This window comes from Cyphomyrmex costatus, unplaced genomic scaffold (genome assembly GCF_001594065.2).
Source record: "Cyphomyrmex costatus isolate MS0001 unplaced genomic scaffold, Ccosl1.0 scaffold123, whole genome shotgun sequence".
Taxonomy (NCBI): domain Eukaryota; kingdom Metazoa; phylum Arthropoda; class Insecta; order Hymenoptera; family Formicidae; genus Cyphomyrmex; species Cyphomyrmex costatus.
The window spans coordinates 6,108,060-6,132,297 of record NW_017275207.1 but is presented as its reverse complement, the minus strand read 5'-3'; the positions used below and the strand labels follow the sequence as shown (position 1 = coordinate 6,132,297).

Here is a 24,238-nt window from a genome sequence, read left to right as displayed (position 1 = left end):
TTGAATAAATCGGAAAAATGATAGCGTTTTTAATTTTGATACGGATTGTATTGTTCCCTTTCAACATGTGCTTTACAAAACGCGTTACACCTTATCTAATCTATCACCCTTTCTGACGGTTTTGAACTCTAATTTTACCAGAGCAGTCGCCGAATACTTTCTCGTCGCTTCGCGCTCGATGCACTCTAAGAATTTCGTCATATTTTTTTCAAACCTTTTAGTGGATTATACAAATATCTTTGCGGTTACGGACCATGTTTTATCATCGCGGAAACACTTATTGATTATGTAACACAGTTCTCGAGCACTTGTAAACTATAAAGATAAATGTTGACGTCTGTGGAAATATGAATTAAAGTACAGATATAAACCAACCACTTATCGATTTATGCGAATGATGACTAAAACCATTTAAAATATTGATTTTATCTCGGCAAGCAAAGCAACAATTGAGAAAATAAAAATAAATTGAAAATAAAAATGAATGAGAAAAAATGTTTATATTATAACATTTATATCATGACATCTCTTATTTAATATGATAGAAGCAATTTCTCTTCAAAGATCTCTTTTCTCTTTTCTTCTCTTTTAGTTTAAACTATATATATATATATAATACAAAAAGAAAATTGTGTAAGAAATCAAGTTTAATACTGTAATAATTCATAAATGTCAAGGGATATTTGTAACTTTCAACTATCATGTACTATAATAATAGATGCTGGAAACGCTTCTCTTAATAGAACTTGAGCCTCTCCCCATCACCGTCGCTATTATTGAGCTTTAGAGTATCATGCATATACTCGTCGCATAAACCTCCACATTTTCTGTATACATACCGACATGTATGTATACTTATGTTCGTGTATACCGAATAATTTTCCCTCACGTCGTTTATCGTTAACACAGTATTATTCCTCGTATTAAAAATTAAGTTTATATTAATGTTAATATCACAGTAAAAGTTTAACTTTATCTTTTACTATCGTTATTATTAGAAAGGGTGTTGCACTCTTATTTAGTAAATATATTTATATATAAATATAAAATTATATAAATATTTCTTTATATAAATATAAAATTATATTATATATAAATATAAAATTCTCTGTCTTTCTCATTTTTTTTTTTGTTAAATTATCACAGATATTATCTATTCTAAATCGTTAGTCTAAGCAATGTCAACGAAACAAATACCACGGATTGCCAAAACAAATCTATCATTGAAAATGAAAATTTAAATCGCGCAAGGTTGATCGGCAAAAATTGATCGCGCTATTCTCGTACTTCTTCTGAATTACCTTCGTGCGACGTAGACACAAAATCACACGGTGCCTAAATCTCTGCCGGCGTGCACTTACGGGATGCCGTTTTAACTGACCGCATCACGTGACGAGCTATGCTGAATGCGTACACCACGATAGAAATTGAAATGGTGCGGGTCAGTCGCGAAACAACCTCGGTCGGTCGCTGACGCATTAATACCCGCGGGGCAGTTACTTCCATAAGACTCGGATTACATCCGGGGGTTGTAGTCGCGTTTACGGATGCATTTAACCCGGTAAGTCGAATCCCCCAGTTGCTCCGTCTATGCCGAATTGAATATCGATTGGAATGCTTTGACAACAACCAGTCTTCATAATCTTCTGATCGCGAAATAAACTGCTTTGTTGTTCTCTTTAATTTTTTTTTAATATTCCTCTAAAAATTGTTGTAATTAATAATTCTCTTTTAATCCACTTTTTAGTTCTGATCAGATATTTGTTGATTATAGTTAAACTTTGGAATAACTATAATATCACTTACGATACTCCTGCCTACCAATGATCCCTATTATCAATGATAATGTACTCAACAATTGGCCTAACAACGAGTTAGTTCTTCTTTCAGTGGCATTCAATCGTTCATAGAAAGCCATTATGCTAGTTAATTCTAAGAATTTTCTATAATGATTGAAGTGATTTTATAACAATCAATAATTAATTTCTTGATATAATGTATTTCTATAAAATTTGAGTAATTAAAGGTAATTGTTCCAAAATTTTTACATACAGATTTCTAATCAGTTTTGTCTTACATTAGTTTATAGAAAATCCTTGTTTAAACACAAAATAATAAAGCAATTTCAAAATGTGTTTAAAAACTGTAAATATAAGATAAAAATATATCAACTCCTTGGTAATCTATGATTTTGATGGTAGAATTAGTTTTTGTTAAGAAAATAATTTTGCAAAAAGAGAAATAACTTAGGTAGAAACTGGACCGTAAAATTTTTATTTTCAAATTTATTAATTTTTTTCTATGAGCAATACTTGATTATAATCGTATCGCATTCTTATAAAAATGAATGAATATGTGATTTAAATGATTTATTATATACACTATACTAGCGAAATTAAATTTAATTATTATAACAACAACAAAACCAATTTCTATTCTTCAAGATCGCTGCACCTGTCGCCAAGTCAGAACACAATTGTTCTAAAGTTCTAATGAATAGAACTGCTACTTTAACGCTGTAAGCAATGAAATGATAACTATTAAGCTCGATAAAGGAACTGTTACGCAATAGTTGAACCATTTATCCGATTCAATTGATATTGCGTTGCATTAGTGATCCGTTAAGTCGGCAAACGGCAGCGACAGGTTTTCTAATTGTACAAAAAGACTTTGTCACCATTTAGCGATTATACTGCGTTTACAGCACTTTCGGGCACTTCTTATTTTAGAGGAAATATCTTACAAACTGTGCCTTCTAAAATTTTGCAAACAATTTTTTATTTTTTTCTAAAATAATCTATTGGAGAAACGCAATATTATTTTAATCTCGAATACGTAAAATATTGCGACATAATATCTCGTATAATGGGTATTTTAATTTCTTTCATTGCTACAATTTATTTGAATTCTGTTAAGAAACAACATTTTTTATGTATATATTAGAAAACAATATAATGAGTTAGAAAATATTTATTTTAATCGACTAGTCTTTTCACATTTTAATAATTAATCTTGTCTATGCTAAATTGGTACGTTTATCGACTTTTTTATCTAATTCACATCGGATAAATTTAACGGTACGCGTCAGCGTTACAGAATTCAACAGATTGAATGATTAAACGGATGGAAGAGTACTGACTGCGAGTCTTGATAGTTTAACCATATCGTAATACGTATCATTTTGAACTGAATCATTATTAGCATTGTTAATATTATATATGATTTTTGTATCAAACTTTATTTTCCAAGTTGAAAAATTTCCAATTGTTAGAAATATGTCTGTGAAAAAACATATTTCACAGACTGTGAAAAAACATTTTTCACAGACATATTTCTGACAATTGGAAATTTTTCAATGATGTATTCATTTTTGTTGGTGCACGGGAACATACTGTCATTTAACAATAATTGTTCCTACAATTAGCATTATATTTGGAGCACTTGAAGTATTGATTATGTAATCGCTGAAGATGGTCTAAATCACAGACCAAAACGTTCGATTGATTTGTCTACATGTTTATTGTAAGATTAAAATATTTTTCGCATAGTTAACTACGTTGAATCTTTATAGTCTTTCAATTTTATGATTATTTACAGTTGTACAATTTAATTATTGGATAATACGATTAAATTTTGTATTATAAGATTTCTGTTTTAATATCTAAATTTTTATGTATTTTTAGCTGCTGAAAAAGAATATAAAGTTAATAGAATTTCATTACCTATATTGATTTTGAGAAATCAAGAATTTTATTTTTATGAAATACTTCTTCAAATTTAAATAATTTACAATTTTTTTCTTTTATTATACGCAGTAAAGTACACAAGAATCACTATTTAGACGTTGAAAGACAGAAACTTTATAAGTTACTATAATTTTTTACCAATAAATTTTATTATTTTGACATATCACTTAAAATTGTACATATGGTAAACAATAAAGAAGGGATTCATATATTGTTACATTTAAATTAAATATTGTAGAAAATATTAAAATTTCTTACATTACATATATTACAAATCTACGTTATTACATAAAAGATTTAAAGAGTTATTACAAAAAATATTTAAATCTTTCTAAACATTGAAAAATGGAATTTTTTAAAAATATCTTTAATTGTTTAATGTAAATTCAAAAACGGCTATTACTTGTTAAAAAACAAAAAATTGATCAAAATTTATTATATTGTATTATTACTGACCTTGACAATCAATTAATTTTATTTAATCGGTATGTGACCAATCGATTTTACGAACGATTAAAAAATAAACAATAATAATATAGAAAATATTTTTATAACGAGATTATAATTAAAAAAAAATATTTTTGCTTTATCTATATAAATTTCTTTCTCTAGTTAAACCGTTTCAAAATCCGTTTATGTCCGCGTCCTCATTTCTCACGCTTCCAAAATAGCATGACACTTGTTAAGATAGTTTTGGCAAAGGGAAACTCTCTTCCGACAGTTTAAAATTAGTGAATCGACAGGGTATATTTCAGTCATATTGTCCCAAGCGTGAAGCAACATAACTTGCTGGGTCCCCCCATGCACTGAGGAAGTAAGAATTAGGAGGACTGATTGTAATACTTAAACGACTAACTCATGTATATTTAATGTACTTAGGCGAATATTCTTGTTAAGAAAATTTTTGTATACATATTACTATCTTTTACTTTCTTTATATATTACGGTTCATTTTTAAGTCACATTATATTATTATTATTATGTTTTTACCAATATTATTTTTTTCTAGTTAACTACATCAACGATTTACAAGCAGCATTATTGTTGATATCTTACTTTTTGAGATACTGCTTTACTTAATTTTACTTGCCGTTATGCATAACATATCCTCTGGATTTTATAAAAATTATTATGTATTTTCAAAAGATTGTGCTAACAATCATGTGTTTGCATTTTAAAGAATTTCAATGAAACGGTTACTTATAGATGTGCTAATGTAACTGACAATGAGTTATATTATCACCTAAGATATTTTCTTTGGTTTCCATTATAGGTGTAAAGAATTGCAAACGGAAATTACAACCTATGCCAACGATTGTTGAAAGTTAATTGGAACTATAATAGGTAAGTTAGTCTATGATTTCAAAGAATAAAATTTGCTATTTTTAAGACAAAAGAATTGAATTAACACAGATTCAATTGAAATCTTAGCGAATAAGAATCAATATTTAATTAGAAAATTGGATATATAAGACATGAATTTATTACGGATGTCAGATCTAAAAACTTTGATTTTAATCCTGTCGGTTATTTTAAACGCATTACAATGTAATTACAAAATTTAACAGCGCAGTCTGTCTTCACGCAGACAGAATGCGTCGCTTTTGATGCAATCTCTGAAATTAGATAATGATTTCCTTCTTCCCGGATATTTCTGTCGCGACCGTGACCTTAGAATAGAAAACGCTTCCCCCGTATAAAGTCAGATGTCCTGTGTTATTATGTTATTGAATTATTTACATATCAAAACTTCATAATACAGCAGTCCCTCATATAATGCCATAAACAAAAATTGAATAATTTTTTTGAATTACATATTAAGTAAATTACAATTATGTCTAATAATAATAAATTCTGTCATAATTTGAGACGCATTTATCTATTTTTTAACCTGGAGAGGTGAATCGTTAAACGCAAATTTACATTTTACGATAGACTTTGTCCTCGCGCGCGCATTTGAGATCAATCGTCCAGTTCAACGATGCAAAACGGTCAAAGGCGCAAATAGCGAAGTGCGAGGATATCCGAGTGCAACCTTCAGTAAGTTAAGTTCAAGTTGCATTTGACCTCAATGCAATAATTAAGAGCAATCAGTTCATAAAGAATGTGCTAAGCCCGCGTGCGTGTACAACGAATTTGCAATGGTAAATTGACACTTTTCCTTTATTCTATTGCTCCATATTTATACCAATTGATTAGAGGTTTAACGTATCGGACCGCTTCATCGATGTAGGTCGATTCTCATAGCTTTATGTTTTAATCCATTATGAGCCAAGTAAGCTGAGTCGATATCTTATGTCGATCTTTACATTTATTTATTAAAATAGAATAAAATCAACAATCACTTTATTAATTTCGTAAAACTAAATTAATAAATGTTCCGTCTTAGGTAAAATAATTGTAATACGTAATTTGTTTAATATTTAAAATTATAATATATTACCGCTTTTGCTGCTTTCTCTGTTAAGACAAAATTAATGATTACTTATTTGTACAAAATTTAAAAAATTATATGTGTGTGTGCGCGTGCGATTATAAATATATAGGTACAGTTTAATAAAAATAAAATGTTTTAGCGACACACAAACGGGTCAAAAGAAATTGTTGACCATGGAAGACTCGGAGAAACAATGTTTACGTATGGAGCCGATTGACTCTCAAAATCCTAATAAGTATGATTAAATAAAGAATATGTTTGATTATCTTATATTTTTTAAATAAAAAGAATGTTAAAAGTTTTGAATAAATTGAAACTTGAAATATATAATATGTATGAATATAGCATGAATATAATAGATATATAATCTACATAACAAGATCGTCGTATTAATTCAAAAGCAAAATATATACTTTAATTTTTCGTTAGCCATTTCTATCACAACAATGTCATTAAAAAATTTATACGCAGGGCGAACAACGAAGTCATGGCTTATACAGATTGTGTAAATAATACTGATGGTGTAAATAATGTTGAAAATATGTTATCTCAAAGCGAAAATACGGATTACGATCCTCATATGCATCGGAATAGACCAAATCCAACTTCGTAAGTACAAGATATGATTGAATAATTATATTAAAGAATGTTGTATTTAAAGAATATTGATAATATATTGTCAAATACATAATAATATTGTTGTCATATTACATTCTGCATGACACATATTAGATACAATTTGAAATATTAAACTATAAAAAAATTTGATAAATGTATATGAATTAACTACTGAAATTATTAAACTTTACATTTGCTATCAAATTATAAATCTGAATTATTCTTTATTGAATTATTAAAATGCAATATTTATCATTAATATTGAAGACGTTAATTCGTTATTAATTGTTAAAATATTAATTACATCCACGCATTCTTTGAAACTCAGCTAAAAATATCCTGTTAATGAAAAATTTTTTTTCTTTTAGAAATTTTGAAACCCTGGTTCATCTACTGAAAGGCAGCTTGGGCACGGGGATTTTAGCAATGCCGAATGCATTTTGCAACAGTGGTATGGTGGTCGGCATCATTGCTACAATTATCATAGGCGCATTGTGCACGTACTGCTTACACGTACTCGTAAAGGCGCAGTACAAATTGTGTAAACGGTTGAAAGTTCCTATATTAAGTTATCCGCTTAGCATGAAATATGCTCTGGAGAAAGGTCCTCGATGTGTACGATGGTTTTCACCCTACGCACCGTAAGTATCTTCCGTTTATAGTTTAGTTGATATAATTCAATGCTCATTAATATAATGAATAAAGGACTGCAGTATATAGGACTCAGATATTCTAGCAATCTTTCAAAGAAGAATAATAAACAAATAAAGTTCATATATATACATTTTTATACATACGAAAATATTTATCATATCGAATTGTCTCTATTACAATATGTTAAATAAATAAGCAAGCTAAATATAATTTCATTCAAAAACGGATACAGTTGTAAGATAGTTTGCGATACAAATACATAAAATATTTTTATTACTAGTTATATGCATTTCTATAATTTTTGCAAGTAACTAGAAATTAATTTAAATTGAATGATTCATTTAAATAAAGCCTATGCCTTATTTTTAATTTTATGATTAATTGTATCAGAAAATAGTGTGAAGAAAGTATATACTTAAATGAGTATAAATGAAACATTTATTATAAATGTATTTTACTAAAAATAATGAACATGATCATTGTTCTATCGCTGCGTTTATGTAGAAGCTAAAAAAAGATATTAATTGCTACACGAGATAAAGTAATTGTTTCTCCGAGTTTTGTGTGTTACAAAGCATGTACGAGTCCGTAGTTGAATTAAAAAAATGTTATTATTTCCAGAGGACTCGTAGACGGGTTTATGATAACATATCAATTGGGAATTTGCTGCGTTTATATCGTATTTGTAGCATCAAATATCAAACAGGTAAATCCATGATGGCAATAAGAAAAAGCCAAATCGAGGAATCGATTGTTCCTGTAACACGCTACCTATCGAGAAAGCACTTCGCTGATCGACAACGAACTTTAACCATCGGACCCACCGTCTGATGGATGTGAGCAACGCATTCATTGTAATTTTATTAACGAACGCAGGTGACAGATCAGTATTGGGCACCTTTGGATATTTCGACCCATATGCTCATTTTGTTGCTTCCGCTGATTTTGATAAACTACATTAGAAATCTGAAGTTATTGGCGCCGTTTTCCACGCTAGCAAACGTTATTACTTTCGTTGGACTCACCATGATCCTTGTAAGGTATATGTTTCAAGATCTACCGCCGATCAGCGACAGGGAGATGTTTGGTACATTAAGAAATTTTTCCCTCTATTTTGGAACGACGTTATTTGCATTAGAAGCCGTCGGTGTGGTAAGTCCAGAAAAGATATATTCCTCTTAGAGTTGCGATCAGTATAACAATCTCCCTCGTTTCGGGAAACGAAAATCTTTTTGTATGACAGAAATTAACATATGGAGAGCAATATGCAAAGGTCCCAGAAAATATAATCGTTATAATGATGTAATTGTTCGTATTCGTTATTTATCAAAATATGCTTAATTATAGTTAAGATATTTTTAAAGCTTCATTTTAGATCAATCTGTTTATCTCGTCACATTAATATTTTTAAATATTAAACGTACAATTAAAGATAAAATATTAAAATCGGTTTTAGGATTACTATAAAAACTAGATAAATAAAAAAATTTTGCTCGTCTGTGCTATAACTGCAATGATATTAAAAAAATTTTTATTTTTTGATATTTTAATATTTTAATATTTTAAAATATTATTACTACTTAGATTATAGCTCTGGAGAACAACATGAAAACACCACAAAGTTTTGGAGGCTATTGTGGTGTACTAAATATAGGGATGACTGTGATTGTCATCTTATACATAGCTATAGGTTTTTTTGGCTATATGAAGTACGGATCCGAGGCTGCAGGAAGTGTCACTTTTAATCTACCGCCAGAAGAAGCGTAAGTAGGAAAAAATTTTTAATTTCCTAAATAAAATCAGATAAGACAAATCAAGAAATTGTAACAGTAAATTAAAATTTCGCATAATTATTATCTATCTTGATTTTATCTATTAAAATTAAAATATAGAAAAATGCTCAAGTGATTTAAAATCATAAAGAAATTCAAAATAATAAATGAAAAAATTTCTTGAATTAGCTTTAAATATATAATTAAGATCTAGATTTATATATATAATTTAAAATATAATCGAATTATTTTCTATTATATTACAAACTTTATTTAAAAAAATCTTTTTTATTGCAGTATAGCTCAAAGTATTAAAATAATGTTTGCGATCGCTATATTTATAACATACGCCCTGCAAGCCTACGTACCTGTCGAGATTTTGTGGACCACTTATTTGGATCATCGAATACGAAACCGTAAAATTTTATGGGAATACGTTTGTCGAACCTTTGTTACCCTAGTCACATGTAAGTAATTTATTAATAAATTTTACCTTAGTCGAATAATCAAGTAGTTATTAAAATTTTTTGAATTATTGTTAATAATTATTAAATTTTCAAGAAGCGTTAAATAATTATATTAAATATTTATATGAAAAGTTTCACCTGCAATTTTAAAATAATTAATTAAAAGTACAAAATACTTACGTAGTGATGTCCAAGTACTCAAACTCATATAAAACTAGTCAGATATTAAAATTGTATAAATTTGAAGGTCCCTTTGAAGGTTCTCAGATATCTAATCTTTACTTTATCATTTTCAGTCGTCCTGGCGATCGCTATACCGAGACTCGGCCTATTTATCTCCCTCTTCGGCGCACTCTGCTTATCCGCCCTCGGCATCGCTTTCCCGGCTATTATCGAGATATGCGTGTCGTGGCCGGACAATGATTTCGGTCCCTTCAAAATCATGTTAATCAAGAACCTCCTCCTGATCGTGTTCGGCCTGCTAGGTCTCGTGGTGGGAACCTACGTTAGCATCGTAGACATAGTAAACTCCTTCAAGTAAACGTAATCAGACACGCGCAAATATTTCCCGAGGTAGAGAGAAGTACGAGACACAGCTTACAAACGAGCCATGACGATGTCGATCTCGTCGAACAGCAAACTAGTTCTTAAGCTTGTCCCTTTCTCTTTTTCTGTCTATCCGTCTTTCTTTCACCGCCATGAATTTACTTAGATCTTAGGTAGGTAATACAAGAAATAGACGTGATAGCTTGTCGAAGAGCATTCGAAATCTCGCGACAACAACCCTCGATCGCAAATAATCGGGTGGTTCGATCTGTGATGAAATCTCTCCTAAGCATCGATAATGTATCGGAAGACGTCATCTCACGCGGGTCGTTGTTAAAGATTTTTATTACCCACTTTAGAGAAATGCATATCTTTATTCTTATGCGTTCAACCGGACCGCGAGTACTGCAGATACAACGTATGCGTACGTATGCCCGTACATACATCGTGTACACACTGTACGTATACGAATGGTCCACTCTAGTATATATATAAATGTCACGTCTAAAGCGGGTTTTCTAATACACGTTAATACATATGAATATCATGTAGGTATTCGGGAAGAACTTTTCAATTAGACAATTATTCATAAAACATTTGCGCTTAAGCTTCTTATCTCGGTGATACGAGTACTTATAGAAAGACAGCTGGCATTCATTTTTTTTTTTATAAAGTGGATGTGGCAATAATCGATACTCGTGCGACGTAAATTCTTCAGGAATTGGAAAATTTTATAAATACGCTTTGTATATTCAAATTTTATACATACGTATACCATATATCAGAAAAGAATAATTTAACCGTTTTAATGACATTTAATAACATTAAGCTGGAACAAAAATTTAAGTGAAATTAGATCTTTTGTTTGATTTCTTTCTGTGTATCATATTAGAAACTCTCTTCGTGTTGATAATCGCTTTAGAGAAAGCCATTCTGTGACTACATGATTTGCCCATCACAGTGCCCTGAAATTAAGAGATTTTTTTAAATAAACTAGGAAAAACTAATCAGAGTAGTTATCCGATGTTTTCAGTTCTTTTTTTTTTAATACTTTAGATATACGTATACATATATAGTAATTATTGCGATATTCTATCTGTGAGAAATGTCTAAATGTTATATGAATAGGAAACACTTTAATTTTTATATAAAATTTTTATAATATTCAACTATTTTAGAATTTTATTTAACTCCAAAGTGTGAATTGCTAATAGATATAACGAATTCTGAATTTCAAATCTTCTGATTTTTAAATATGAAAATTTGTATGTTTAAAATTTCAGAAAATTTATTAATTCGTAATTTTAATTTTAAGGGTATAATTAGAAATCTCTTCGAAAAAAGAGATATCGACAAATTGAATTGAGATTATCAAAGAAAAATTGCACCTTTTTACTAAAGAAAAAAAGACATCATTTCAACAAAGCTAATGTTGAAAAAATGAAAGTACACATGAAAGTTATACATTGAAAGTAAATTATTATTATAATATACATACGTTCCATTTTCTACGGATAAAATTGTAGTGATATAGATGCACGCTGCAGGCGTAAATGAAAATGTATTACACTGAGAAAAAAATATTATAAATTTAAATAAAATTTATTTGAATAGTGCCAACTAAATATTTAGTAAACATAAAGATATATGTATTTGATAAAAAAAAATATTAATTGATTTAACAATATTTTCTTTTTATTGAATACATGCTTGTTTACTGTAAGTAAATATTTAATTAAAATATCTAATTCAATAAATATTTATTTAAGTTTACAGTATTTTTTCTCAATGTAAGAAATAAGCATATAAAAATGCATGTAAAAGCGAATTTACATCTTAATTATTTTAATATTTATTTAAATTTATAATACGGATCTTTTATAAGTTTATAGTGTTTATAAAAAACATAAAGGCTACATAAAAGGTCCATAAACTTGTTAGAACAACAATCAGAAAATTAAATGTCATGTTCTTTTTTATACAATTCAAGTGTTCCGTTACGAAGGTGATAAGATTTTGTATCAATATATATCTTTATTACATAATTTTGCTTAATAGATATAATTGTATAATCATGTATTATTTTATATGAAATTGAATATTTGAACAATAGGATTTATTTCTCTCTTTAAAAGAAATTCGTAGTTTTCGTATGTATCACAAACATCTTATCTGTATATACAAAGTGATCTATTTAACATGTATATTTTTAATATATTTTTTTATTTTGACAAAACGAATTAAAGTTATAAGATTTTAAGATATTTTAAGAAGCATTCGTAAAGCACTTATTGGTAATACTTTTATGCATAAAAATATAGTAACTTGAGTTTCTTTAAATAGAATCTCACAATTTTTTATATAACATTTTTTTCTGTATACAAAAGTAATAAAAATGTATTTAAAAAATTAAATTATTAAAAGATCAATAGTTAATGAAATATTTTATACTTTATGTTTCTATAAAATATTAATTTTGAGTAAAAATATATTGATTATCTTATCTTGTATTTCTCTTATATAAAAAATTTCATTTAAAAAAAAATAGAGTTCTTAAAATCTCTTTTAAACTATATTACAAAAACAAAATTTTATATATTGCCTATTACTTGCTCTTTGAAATCTTAAAACATTGTTGCTTTGATTCTTATCTTTATTATTTAAAACGACAAACATATCTAAAGTTAAGTAAATTATCTTGTATAATATTTTTTCTTTTTGCTCACGTTCACATAGAAATAGAAATCCTTCAGTAAAATAAAAACAATTGTCCATCGCTATAATGTTAGACTGAAAAAAATATCACTATGCTATAGTCGCAAATGTAAAATATTCTTAGACTGAGAAAGTAATATTGCAATCTGAAAATAACTTTTAAAAATCGCAAGATGTTATTGTTAAATAGTGTCTATAACTATTAATACGTTATTGTTGAATAGTGTCTAAATACTCCTATTTAAGCAAATCTTAAATTAGTTTTAAGCTTTAATCCAGAAAAACATATAAAATCTTGTTAGAAATTATATTGATATTTTTAATAAAAATATGTCACGCAAAACGATAATAGTTAAACATTAATTCCCATGCATGTTACGAGCGTTATCATATTGATAAAAACACGTTGCTACTATCCTGATACTTGTTATCAAGATAGTAGTATAACACAAAAGAGAATGATTTGAAATCAGAACAAAAACAAGAGAAAGCCTGCCACCAGTAGTGAGATATATTATATGTAGAGGCGACAATAGTTACTGCGCTAACAGCTGAGACGCAAGTTATAGATTAGTAATGATCACGAAAAAGGAACAAATGTAAAATACATTAAACATCTGAATATACCGTTTTATATGTGAAAAAAGATCAGAAAGTACTTTCTGTGTGTTCTTAATCCCTGAATCATTAATGTGCTGTCAATTATATACATACTTAATAATTAAACAGATAACATCTCCTCCGTCTGCAATCATATTCTCACTCTCTTTCTCGTTTGCGATATGGAGCTTTTTTCTCTAAATTTAAATTTTTTACTGTTTCAGGCTTCAAAAAAATATCAAACAAGGGGTTATTTTTTAACATCTTTATTACGTTATCAAATAATTTTTTAACTTATATAACTTATATTATAGAAGAAAACAACTGAATCTCGTCTTTTTTTCAGAAAAATTTGAAAGTAAAACTCCGTTTGTTACAAAAAAAGATAAGAAATTTAAATTGCTTTAATTATTGTAACATTTTTTTATTTAATTAATGTACGTTCTATGTGTATAATAATATTATGTAATATTATATAATAATACTAAACAAATTATCAAACATAAAAAGAAAAGGATTTTTAATATGTATAATTAAATGAAGTTTTTAAATATGTACAATTTTATTAATAAAAAAATAGAAACATATATGATAGTAGATGGTTTATAGCATAGTTTTTCTTGTACATCTTCTTAAACTTCTTAAATATATTTTCATGATAATATACGAAGTCTTTCTGTTCTTGATACAGAAACTTTTCATCATGCATATTTAACATTTATATGAATTATTGAAAAATAAGGAATAAGTTGTAAGAAATGAATATTAATAAATTATAAATAAATTAAATATAAATGTGTGTGAGAAATTAGAATAATATATGTATAAACGATAAAAATGATAGTATAGCTTTTATAAATATCAATTTTATTGTTATAATTATTATTAGCTTTATTATACTCTACATATTAATAACGTTATGATATCGACAGATTTATTTAAGTAGCTTGTTAAACATTTTTAAAGTATTCTTAAAAATTTACGGTGTAAATAATATAATATATACAATACATATAAATATACATAATATATACGTACAGATACCAATTATTTAAAAAATTACAAGCATTGTTTCTTCCATCATATTGACTTTTCTACTTTATCATTTTTTACTGTATTCTTTTAATTCGTTTTTCATTTTACTCAGAAAAAAGTATTTCATTGTGATAATTTTTCTGCAGCCAGGCTGTTGAAAGCATGAAATGTTCGTAGGAATAAAATCTTTATATTAACATAACATTATAGTTTTAATACATCCGATGTCTTTGTCATAGAATGAAAAATATATAATTAAGGAAAACTTTTAATAACTATTCTTCGTAACACGTTTTTATGAATATGCATTTATTACACACAGAGGATAAATACAGATTTTTGTCTGAAACAGAAGGAAAAGTAAATATTTTTTGAAAATTCGTCGAGATTGCAAATTCAAATGTTAAAAATACATCAAGTCATCTAGAAAAAAATGTAAAAATAAAAGTAAAATAAAATTTTTACAACGTCGGCCAGAAATGGGTTAGCAGCGACCAGCATAGAAAACCGTCTAAATTCAACAAACTGATAGCGATCACTTCAATGCTGGAAATTGAATAATAATGCTACGTCAGCTTGCTCGTTGACAAAGCAAATCACTTCGTAGAACAGGGAAAAGGACGCAGAAGGGTGAAGGCGATGAGAAATAAGCGACGAATTCCAGAGACTTTCGGAGGGACAGTGACAGAGGGAAAAAGATAGAGAGAGGAAGAAAGAGGGAAACTTGGATTACGCGTGATCGCCGCTGAAGTAACTACTTTGCATCATGAACAATTTGTCGATGGGATTGTTGATGGCCGCGTGCAGACTCTGCGACAGCGACGGGGTGTCGTGCGATGATGAGCCATGGTGAGAATGCGAGGCACCCTGATGACTACCGTCCGCGCCGCCGCCATCGTTCTCGCCGATGTCAAAGCCGCCGTCTGTACCGTCCAGGGACAGATCGCTGCTACAGAAGCTCTCCCCCGAGTGGCCCGGGTATGCGTCTGGAAAAAAAGATATGCATTTCGTCGTTTCTCACAAAGTACCACTTCGACGAGATGCGACCGTTCCGAGATGTTGTTAAACTGGTATGCAAGTTGCAACAATGAGAAGACTTCTGTGACATAATACAAAATTAGACAATGAAAAATATTGTCTAACACAATAAATTATATACTGCGTTGGAAAAGAAAAATGAGTTTCTTTATATCCAATAGTTGGATATTAAATAATAAATTTGATTGGAATCGAAAAAAAACTATTAAAAATTGCAGACGCGGGATATAAAAAGAAATTGTCGTTCTCTACATAGAAACTATTTGATTTGAATTTGAGTGGGCACATAAAATTGTTGGAGGTTCTAAAAATGTATAGATATATTTGAGCTTTGATTAAAAAAAGAATTGGAGTAAACAAATTTTGCTTAATAGAAACGTTCTTGAAATATGTCGAAATACAATAATTACAGCATTTTTAATATGTTCAATTTAAGTTTCTAAACTTTTTATGATAAATGTAAAAATAAACATAGAAACACATAAAATAATTAAACACATTTTTACTACTTTATATAATAATAAAAATAATTTTAAAATTATTTAGCAAATGCAATTGACATACATTTCTATAGATTCGATTTTTTGTTTTTAACAGCGTATTTGATCAATTTTATTCATTCGCCTTTTGTACATTATCATGTCATTGTGTTATAATAAATCACCAAAAATACGACAGATAAAATATATGTCAATTACAATCGGCAATCAATTTTTCGTTAGTAACAATTTATTTTTACGTTAACTATTATAAAATAATTCAGGGATTTAAAAGAGTATTTGTAATAATAAATGTTAAAATGCTGTACAAATTGCAACTCATAAATGTTTACAACATTTCCATAAAAATTTGTTAGTGAGTCGACTATACAGATCAACCGCAGAATGTCTGCTCCCAAAAATATCGTCCACATGTTCTGGGATATACCTTGTAAACAACTGTCGGAACGCAAACGCGTTAGTACGCACATACCGTTTGTGACACCGGTGCGCAAATGAGTTTCTACGGTGAGTAAAGACTTACCGTCGGGCGAGTACGGGTTATTGGGGTTGAGCGGTTGGGTGGCTGAGGGGAAGCTAGAAGATTCCCCATCGCGCATGTTCAGGGCGTTCAAGTAATGACCTGCGAACGAGATTAGACAATTGACATTGAACTCATTCGTTTATTTAAGCCCCATTAACCAGTCTTCGCAAATCCGCGCGTTTTTCCTCGATTCTACACTTTGATCTTACTTGAATAAAAAAAAAAAAAATAGATAGCCCAAATGTGATAAAAATACGACGAAAATTATTAAAATTTATTTATTAATCGGGTATTGAAAGTACAATGCGTAGAGACAATAACGTTTTCGAAACCTCACGTTCAGATTTAAAAAAGTACTTCAGGATCAGTAGTGCGTTGAATTCTCGATACGGTCTTGGACTAATAAGACAAAAAGGCCACTTACTGTGATCGCTGTGTGGACTTTCCGTCCTTCGCTCCTCCTTTGGCTCTTTATCGGATCCGGGCTCCGTTTTGGCCTTCCGCTGGAGTTTCTTCATCTTCGCGCGCTGATTCTGGAACCACACTTGAACCACGCGCACGCTAAGGCCAGTGTCCTTAGCGAGTGCTTCGCGAACTTTCCTGCAAGGCTTGGGAGACACCTCGAACGACGCCTTGAACTGACGTCGCTGTGCCGACGTAAGGATCGTCCGCGGCCGTTTTGGACCCCGACGGCCATCCCGTGGTCGATTCTCGTCCAATAAGTCATCATCTGTAGCAATACGATCCATTTATATTTATAAATATTTTACGTGTACAGCATCGCTTTTCTCTTATTTCATATTAATTTTTTATTTCAAGTGTCTATACTTTTCAATATTAAAAAAAACACTTCATACATTCACACACAGCTAACAGCAACAAATAAATAAATAAAGAATACAACAGAATTAAGTAATACGTAAAAAGAATAATACGTTTCTCTTTATAATTTTTAATATAAAAAAGAATAAGAAGAAAATTGAATTAATAATAAAAGGCGAGAGCTATTCGCCTACAGTTATCTTTATTTTGTTTATTTTACCAGAAAACATTAATTTTTTACTTATTTATAATTTTTAATGTCATATTGAAAAAATATTATACGTTTATACATATATTCTCTTATTTTATTGTATATTATACATTAATATTTTTAATTTATTTGGTAAAACGTCTGTTCTTATAAAAATTAATAAAAGAGCCAATTAAGCCTGTTCCTTTAATTGAATTTCTTGCACAGTTTATCTCTTTTTCTTTCCACTTTGGAGAGAAACAGAGAATAGAGAATTACGTAAAAAGTTCAGCTAAAAAGGACAAATCTATGACACGAAGGCTTATGAAAATAACATTGAACGACAAAGTGAGATGGAGAATAATAAGAGCGAATAAATAATCACTGCGGAAACAATAAGTTCGCGTTTCGAATTTCGTGACCCCAGTGCGACGGATTGATCGTCAGATGCAAGAGGCAGTGGTCGAAGTCGAGCAGTAGATACGGGTGGTTTCGATCAGACAGTGATCCGACAAAGCGCAGGCCACGCCTACCGTGCAACATATGTACCGCGGCGCGGCAATATGTCGGCCGCGAACAAACGCACCGGCCATACGCGAGCGGATTCCATTTTCCGCGCGGATATTTCGAGAATTCTGAAAATTCCATTGTTAAAAATTGTTTCGCTCCGTGGGAATACTGGGCGAACAGTGGAATTGTCGATCAAATCAATGAGCGAGATCGCTGTTTAAATTGCGGATCATTAATAAAAGCGCGATGAACAATTAAAACCGACGCGGTACTCGGCAGAAATATTTGCACGATACTGATATAATTTTTAAAAAATTTATTTCCGCAATGCTTCATTACCCCGTGAAAATTTTTAGATTTATTTTAAAATTTTTATCGAGATCTCTTTTTCAATGTTTCTCTGTTGTGCGATTTCTCGCATTCATGTGCGTAATATAAAGAGAAAGAGTGATAAAGGAATATATATATATATATAGAAATAGGTGGCTCACAAACTGCTCTTTTATCATTTTCTATCGTCATCGATAACACATAAAATATCTCGAAACGCGTGCTATAAATTTATGTCGAGATATCGGTCGGATAAATGCCATGGAATAAATTCCACATCCTTCTTGGTAGCAAGATATATTGTACATTATCACGATATTTCGATTATGCGAGAAAGGATTGGCGAATTCAACGATGTCTAGTTTTAGGAAAACGCCGCGAAACAGGCGTCCCCATACGATATCGCTTTCGATCGTTTATCACTTGATTTAAATGTAATTACCTTGAAAAGGAACAGCCCTGTTTCGAAATTCCTGTAGATTTTTACTTTGGATGTCTTTAGATTGTAGTACAACCTGCGAACAATGCAACAAGGTATGTACAATGCGTTTCTCAACGGTTTTTCATTTTATTGTTATTCGGTGTATTTTCAAGCATTCCGCGATAATAGTTGAGGGGAGGCTTTGTGAAATTATTTCGCGACCAAAAGCTCGTATCGCTCGCCAATCTCAATTCCCAATTCATTATAATTTGACGTTGGAAATGGCACGTCAATCGATACGTGTTTGAATCGAAACAAGACGATACGAAAGATAATGAGCAGTTTGTTTTGTCACAGAAAACAGTACATACAAGAAACGTTAGATCTCCTTTCGGTTTATTCTGCACGAGTAAACTACGTCGAGATATTTACTTAACTAAGCCTTTCGCAGAGTCGCTCAATTGTAATATCAGTTAATGCTTCTATCAACGAGAGGATGAAAATAGAGCTTGTGATTTCATGTAGAAATGAATATGTTGTGGAAACTCATTTCATGCAACATAATGATACGCACATCACACATTTTCATTCATGCCAATACTGATTTAGGTATATTTCATACATATTTCATGTAAGAACGGTCTTTCTATTGTACGAAAGAAATTATTACGTCCGTGCATACATCATCAATATTGAGTTCCTTAAAGAGAGATAGTAGGTTGGAAACCAGATAAAATCAATTTTTTGTCTTCGTATTTTCTTAAGATGTAAATCTATACATATAAATCAAATCCAGTAAAAATTAACAAAATTATAAAATAAACTATAAATCGACTGATATATGGCTCCTGCCGTTAAATACTAGGAATATTAGGAATATTCTATGAGATTCTTAATTTAATATTGTTAATCAAAGTAAAAATCATTTTTTATTTATTTCTGAAAAGAAAGGTAAGTTATATGATATATACCAGAAACCCGAGAAATAAGAAGAACTGACTGTTTAAGATATTCACGATTGAGAAAGATTAAGCACGTTTTTCTTTTCTAAACAATGTTTTCAAAATTGGATATCTCAAAAACTATTTGATCTGATTAAAACTTCATAATATTTTCTTTATTATTTAATCTTATTCTTCACGTAGGATTATTTTTTTTGAAAACACGGTTTTTTATGAACATAATCTCAAGTAAAAATTGCTTCTTGCTTTCGTTATTTAAAAAAATGTAGAAACTGCTCTCTCTATAGAAAGATGAGTAAAATTAATTAAATTTCAAAATCCACAAAACACTTTTGCTTTTATTGCAAAACATCCCATGAAATGCTACGATAATCACCGGAAAATACGTTTTAGTAAGCATGTCCGTCGATTAGCTGCGTAGCTATTATTCATAATAAATTTGTAAAAGCATTTTTTTAAATATAGATAATAGCGTATAATATTTAACGACAAAAATCTTTTATTTGATTTATTATTTTTTTCTGAAAACGTTCTCGATAAGCAATTATCATTTAATGCAAATTACTATCTTTCTTTTCGATTAGGATACAATTTCTATCAGGCAGTAACATTCTTTATTTACGCTGTTATTTACACATATTTTATCAATGTATACAGCAAATCAAATTTATATATAAAAGAATCATTTATAGTTTATCATATTCTTTTAACAACAAAGTGTTCACTTCAAATGACTTTGTTATTATTTAAAATAAAAATTGTCCGAGTATTTCCTACCTTTCTAGTCTATCTATGTATTATACTTCAGAGAGAAGAATTATAATCCAAATAGGTTCGCTATTTCAAAACGGTCGAGCGAGAACTCGAAACTTAATGCAGATGGAACGCAATTACGCATACACTCATGTCCATAAAACACAATAAAACACAGGCGACACTCACCTTGCGGACTATTTAGAAACAGCTCGTGTTCGAAGTCTCGTCTGCAGATCGGCTGGCCCTGTCTGAGGATGTAGTGAGCGCCCCGTGGCAACGGCTGGCCGCACATGCAACACGCGAAGCATTCCACGTGGAAGATCAGGCCCGATACCGGCCGCATCACCAGATCCGAGCAGCTGATCTTCTCCATGCACCGCGCGCACTTCACCCCGAAGATCCTTTCGTAATCAGAACGGCAGTAGAGCTTGAGGTCGCGTATGAAACACGAGTGCGACAGCATCGCGCCACATGCCGTGCACAAGAGACACTCCTCGTGGTAATTCCTCTCGCCGACCCGCATCACGTACTTGTCGGCGATGGTGCGACCGCAGCCGGCGCAGATAGTCTCGAGGAGGCCGGACTCCGTCTTCACCGAAACGGATGGTTCTGCGGGAAAAAACGCCCGACGTATTATAGCGGTATTCGCAATCTCACTATTCCTAAACGCGATGTCCCGTGAATCGAAATCGGTTGGATATCGTTTGTGTAGGTAAACAGGTAGAAGAAAACGCAGTAGTGCGGATAGATACACGGTCCACCTTGCCGTCCACTGCGCGTAACTTTACGCGAGACACGATCGCATCTCTCTCAACATAGATTCAATGTTTTTTTTTACTGTAAAACGCGTAAAATAGTATATATGTAATATATTTAATAGCTCTATTGCAAATATTTATTTTTGGTTTTATTAAACAAGTAATCAATAGTCGATGTGATCTAAAATAATGACCTAAAACTTTCAAGAATTTCTGAAGCAATATTTTTAATACTTTTAGAAAAGTAAATAATTATAAAAATTTGGGAGATTTTTTCTGGAGATATTGTACGATCATTTCATTGATCAGAGGAAGTTTCAAGCAACATCTACAATGAGATTTTAAGTAAACTTAAACTCAATAAATTGACTAGAATCACAGTTGAATGTGAGGAGAATAATCGATGATGATAGGTCAATTTCTTACGGCTTGAACTTAGCTTAGGGTATTCATAGTCAGTTCTTATTTGAAGACTTTAATTGTCTTAAGTAATGTCTTAAGACGCGAATGCAGCCCTTTAGTCAGTTCTTATATTCAAGACCGTCTTAAGTTCAGCCTTGAAGAGTTACGAACCAATCAGAGGACCACTTTAGCATCTTAAGACATAACTTAAAGTAATCTTGAAATAAGAATCGACTATGAATACCGGCTTTTGATTGGTTCGTGACATCTTAAGACTGTACTTAAAACGATCTTGAATATAAGAATTGACTATGAATACCGGCCTAAGACTAGTCTTAAGATGAATATGTAATGCGTCGTCTGTAATACACGGAGTAAAAAGTAAGAGTAAGAAATCACAGTCAATTATTCTTCTCACATTCGACTGTGTATGGTCAATTTTTTACTCTTACATCTTACTATGAATACAGCCTATAGTTTTACATTTTTCGAGAATAAAAAATCATAGATCAAACGATCATATCTTTACTATCTTCTTTAATTGTCTTAAAGCGTTCGAGTGTTTGGAATTTAAAAACGTATATATCGCGGAATAAAAATACAAACTATTTATGCATTTTATTAATTTGTTCTCACCTGCATTATTATTATCAGTTGTGGGCCGAAAGGGAATAGGCGGAACCGTCGGCAAGGGTTGGCCCGGTTCGCTTTGACGATTAAAAGAACCAGGTGCTGGAGGATAAAATTCCAACATGGTGTCTTCTGACTGGAACCTTGAAGATAGAAAGTTTTTGAGCTGTAAGGAATTTTAAAGTTTTTGCTGCAAGCTTTCGCTGGAATTCTAAACACTTGAAGGCCACACAATGTCCGAATAAAAAGTCTTTAGATCAAAGACAGATGGGTTAGATCTCAGAAGGAAAAGTTTATTTTCTCAAAAAAAAAACTCTACCACTCTGTTTTCTTCTTGCCTGTTTTTATTCTTGGCTTCCGATTATTTCGAAAATGTCAAGGTGTCTCTTTAAGTCTTGCTAGAACTTTTGATTCAAGTTTTTCGACGATAGATCACACTTCACTTGCTCCTCGTCTCGGCGACTAATTGATCCTTCAAATTGTTCAGCTTCTGCAATATCACTTATCATCAAAAATCAGAACTTCGCGTTATTTTGCGCTAAATATATATAGAAATACAACAAACTCTCTATCTAACCACTTGAGTAAGTCAGTTCAGGCCTAATCTAAATTAGTCCCTTACATCGATCTTGTTTTGATTAGAATATTCGTGCCTCCGATCAGCGGCGGAAAGCGACGGCCAGGACAATCGTCGCGTTTAGCCCTCACCGGTTTTTTGATACGGGCAATGCCGTACGTCATCCGAGTCTCATGACGAACTGCCGGGGCTGCGACGTGCGAGTTCAACGCAACGATCTTTCCGGACGACCTTAGGACACAAGATGCCACGACCGCATCGCATTCTGGACACGAAGACGACGACCGCTCTCGATATTTCCGCACTCGTACCCCGACCACTTCCACATCCACTTGTCCACTATCAGCACCGAACGCACTCCGTACGTAATGGTTTCGTATGTGTCATCAGTGCGAGCTCCGTCGCTTTTTTGACGAAATCGCTGACTTCGTCGACAGCGAAAATCATCCCCCTCTCTCTCTCCTTTCTTCCCTTCCTCCAAATCCCATCCCCCACACAGCTTTCTCTACCTTCTCGTTTGTGTGGGTGTGCAGGTGTGCGTCTCGTCTTCGTCATTGGAGATAGACGGGGCATCGACGCGAAAGTGAGGAGGGCGGGTTCAACCCCCGTGGAAGCTAACGGTGGAAGCGCGATTGGCGGTTGCTCGGAACCGCCCTTGCTAGAGCGAGCCCGTACAGCGGTGGGGTAAAACGGCACCAGTGATCCTCAACCGGCGGCGACGTACGAGCGGAGATCAATATCCGACCGACCATTGCCGGATTCAGTGACGTATCTCGTCGGACATCAATTTTAGGCGCCGCCAACATCTCCTTTTTTATCATACAATACAAAACAAAAATTTATCAATTTAAGATAAATTTATAGAATGACAGCTTTCTCTACCTCCTATATGTGTATCTTGGCTTTATCATTGTTGGAATCAATATAAGAGCGAGCAGCAAGTTTATCCCACGCGGTAAAAAATATATGTTAAAAATAACAAAAAGTCCAACTGATTATAGAAATAATTATATTATCGGAGAAGAGATTAATTTAACAATACAATACATAATTTTCTATATCTAAAAAAGGTAGAAGAAATGAAAGAAGAATTTAAAATGTCATGCTTATCAGCTGTAAATAATTTTATTGTAAAAAATATATAAATTAAACTCGCTGAGCAATTTGCAGAATTAGAGATGTGTGGATAAATTCGTGTGGAATTATTTAACAATATAGCTAACTCAACT

General features: G+C 31.3%; 2 protein-coding genes across 2 annotated transcripts; one reads left to right on the top strand and one right to left on the bottom strand.

Annotated features, from left to right (window-relative positions):
• The first annotated feature begins 1,536 nt into the window (after positions 1 to 1,536).
• On the top strand, positions 1,537 to 10,798 carry LOC108781497 (proton-coupled amino acid transporter-like protein CG1139). The gene is made up of 11 exons (XM_018549472.1): positions 1,537 to 1,561; positions 5,020 to 5,090; positions 5,682 to 5,786; positions 6,323 to 6,418; positions 6,655 to 6,792; positions 7,170 to 7,442; positions 8,077 to 8,161; positions 8,332 to 8,607; positions 9,040 to 9,218; positions 9,525 to 9,694; positions 9,991 to 10,798. The coding sequence occupies exons 4-11, from the start codon at positions 6,357 to 6,359 to the stop codon at positions 10,233 to 10,235; spliced, it is 1,428 nt and encodes a 475-aa protein (XP_018404974.1). The 5' UTR covers positions 1,537 to 1,561; positions 5,020 to 5,090; positions 5,682 to 5,786; positions 6,323 to 6,356; the 3' UTR covers positions 10,236 to 10,798.
• Positions 10,799 to 15,319: 4,521 nt separating this feature from the next.
• Lmx1a (LIM homeobox transcription factor 1 alpha) lies at positions 15,320 to 22,556 on the bottom strand. Its single transcript, XM_018550458.1, has 5 exons — positions 22,439 to 22,556; positions 20,829 to 21,251; positions 17,076 to 17,381; positions 16,652 to 16,750; positions 15,320 to 15,576 (listed from the first exon to the last, which is right to left on the bottom strand). Exons 1-5 carry the CDS (start codon positions 22,554 to 22,556, stop codon positions 15,320 to 15,322), a joined length of 1,203 nt encoding a protein of 400 aa, XP_018405960.1.
• Between the last annotated feature and the right edge of the window lie 1,682 nt (positions 22,557 to 24,238).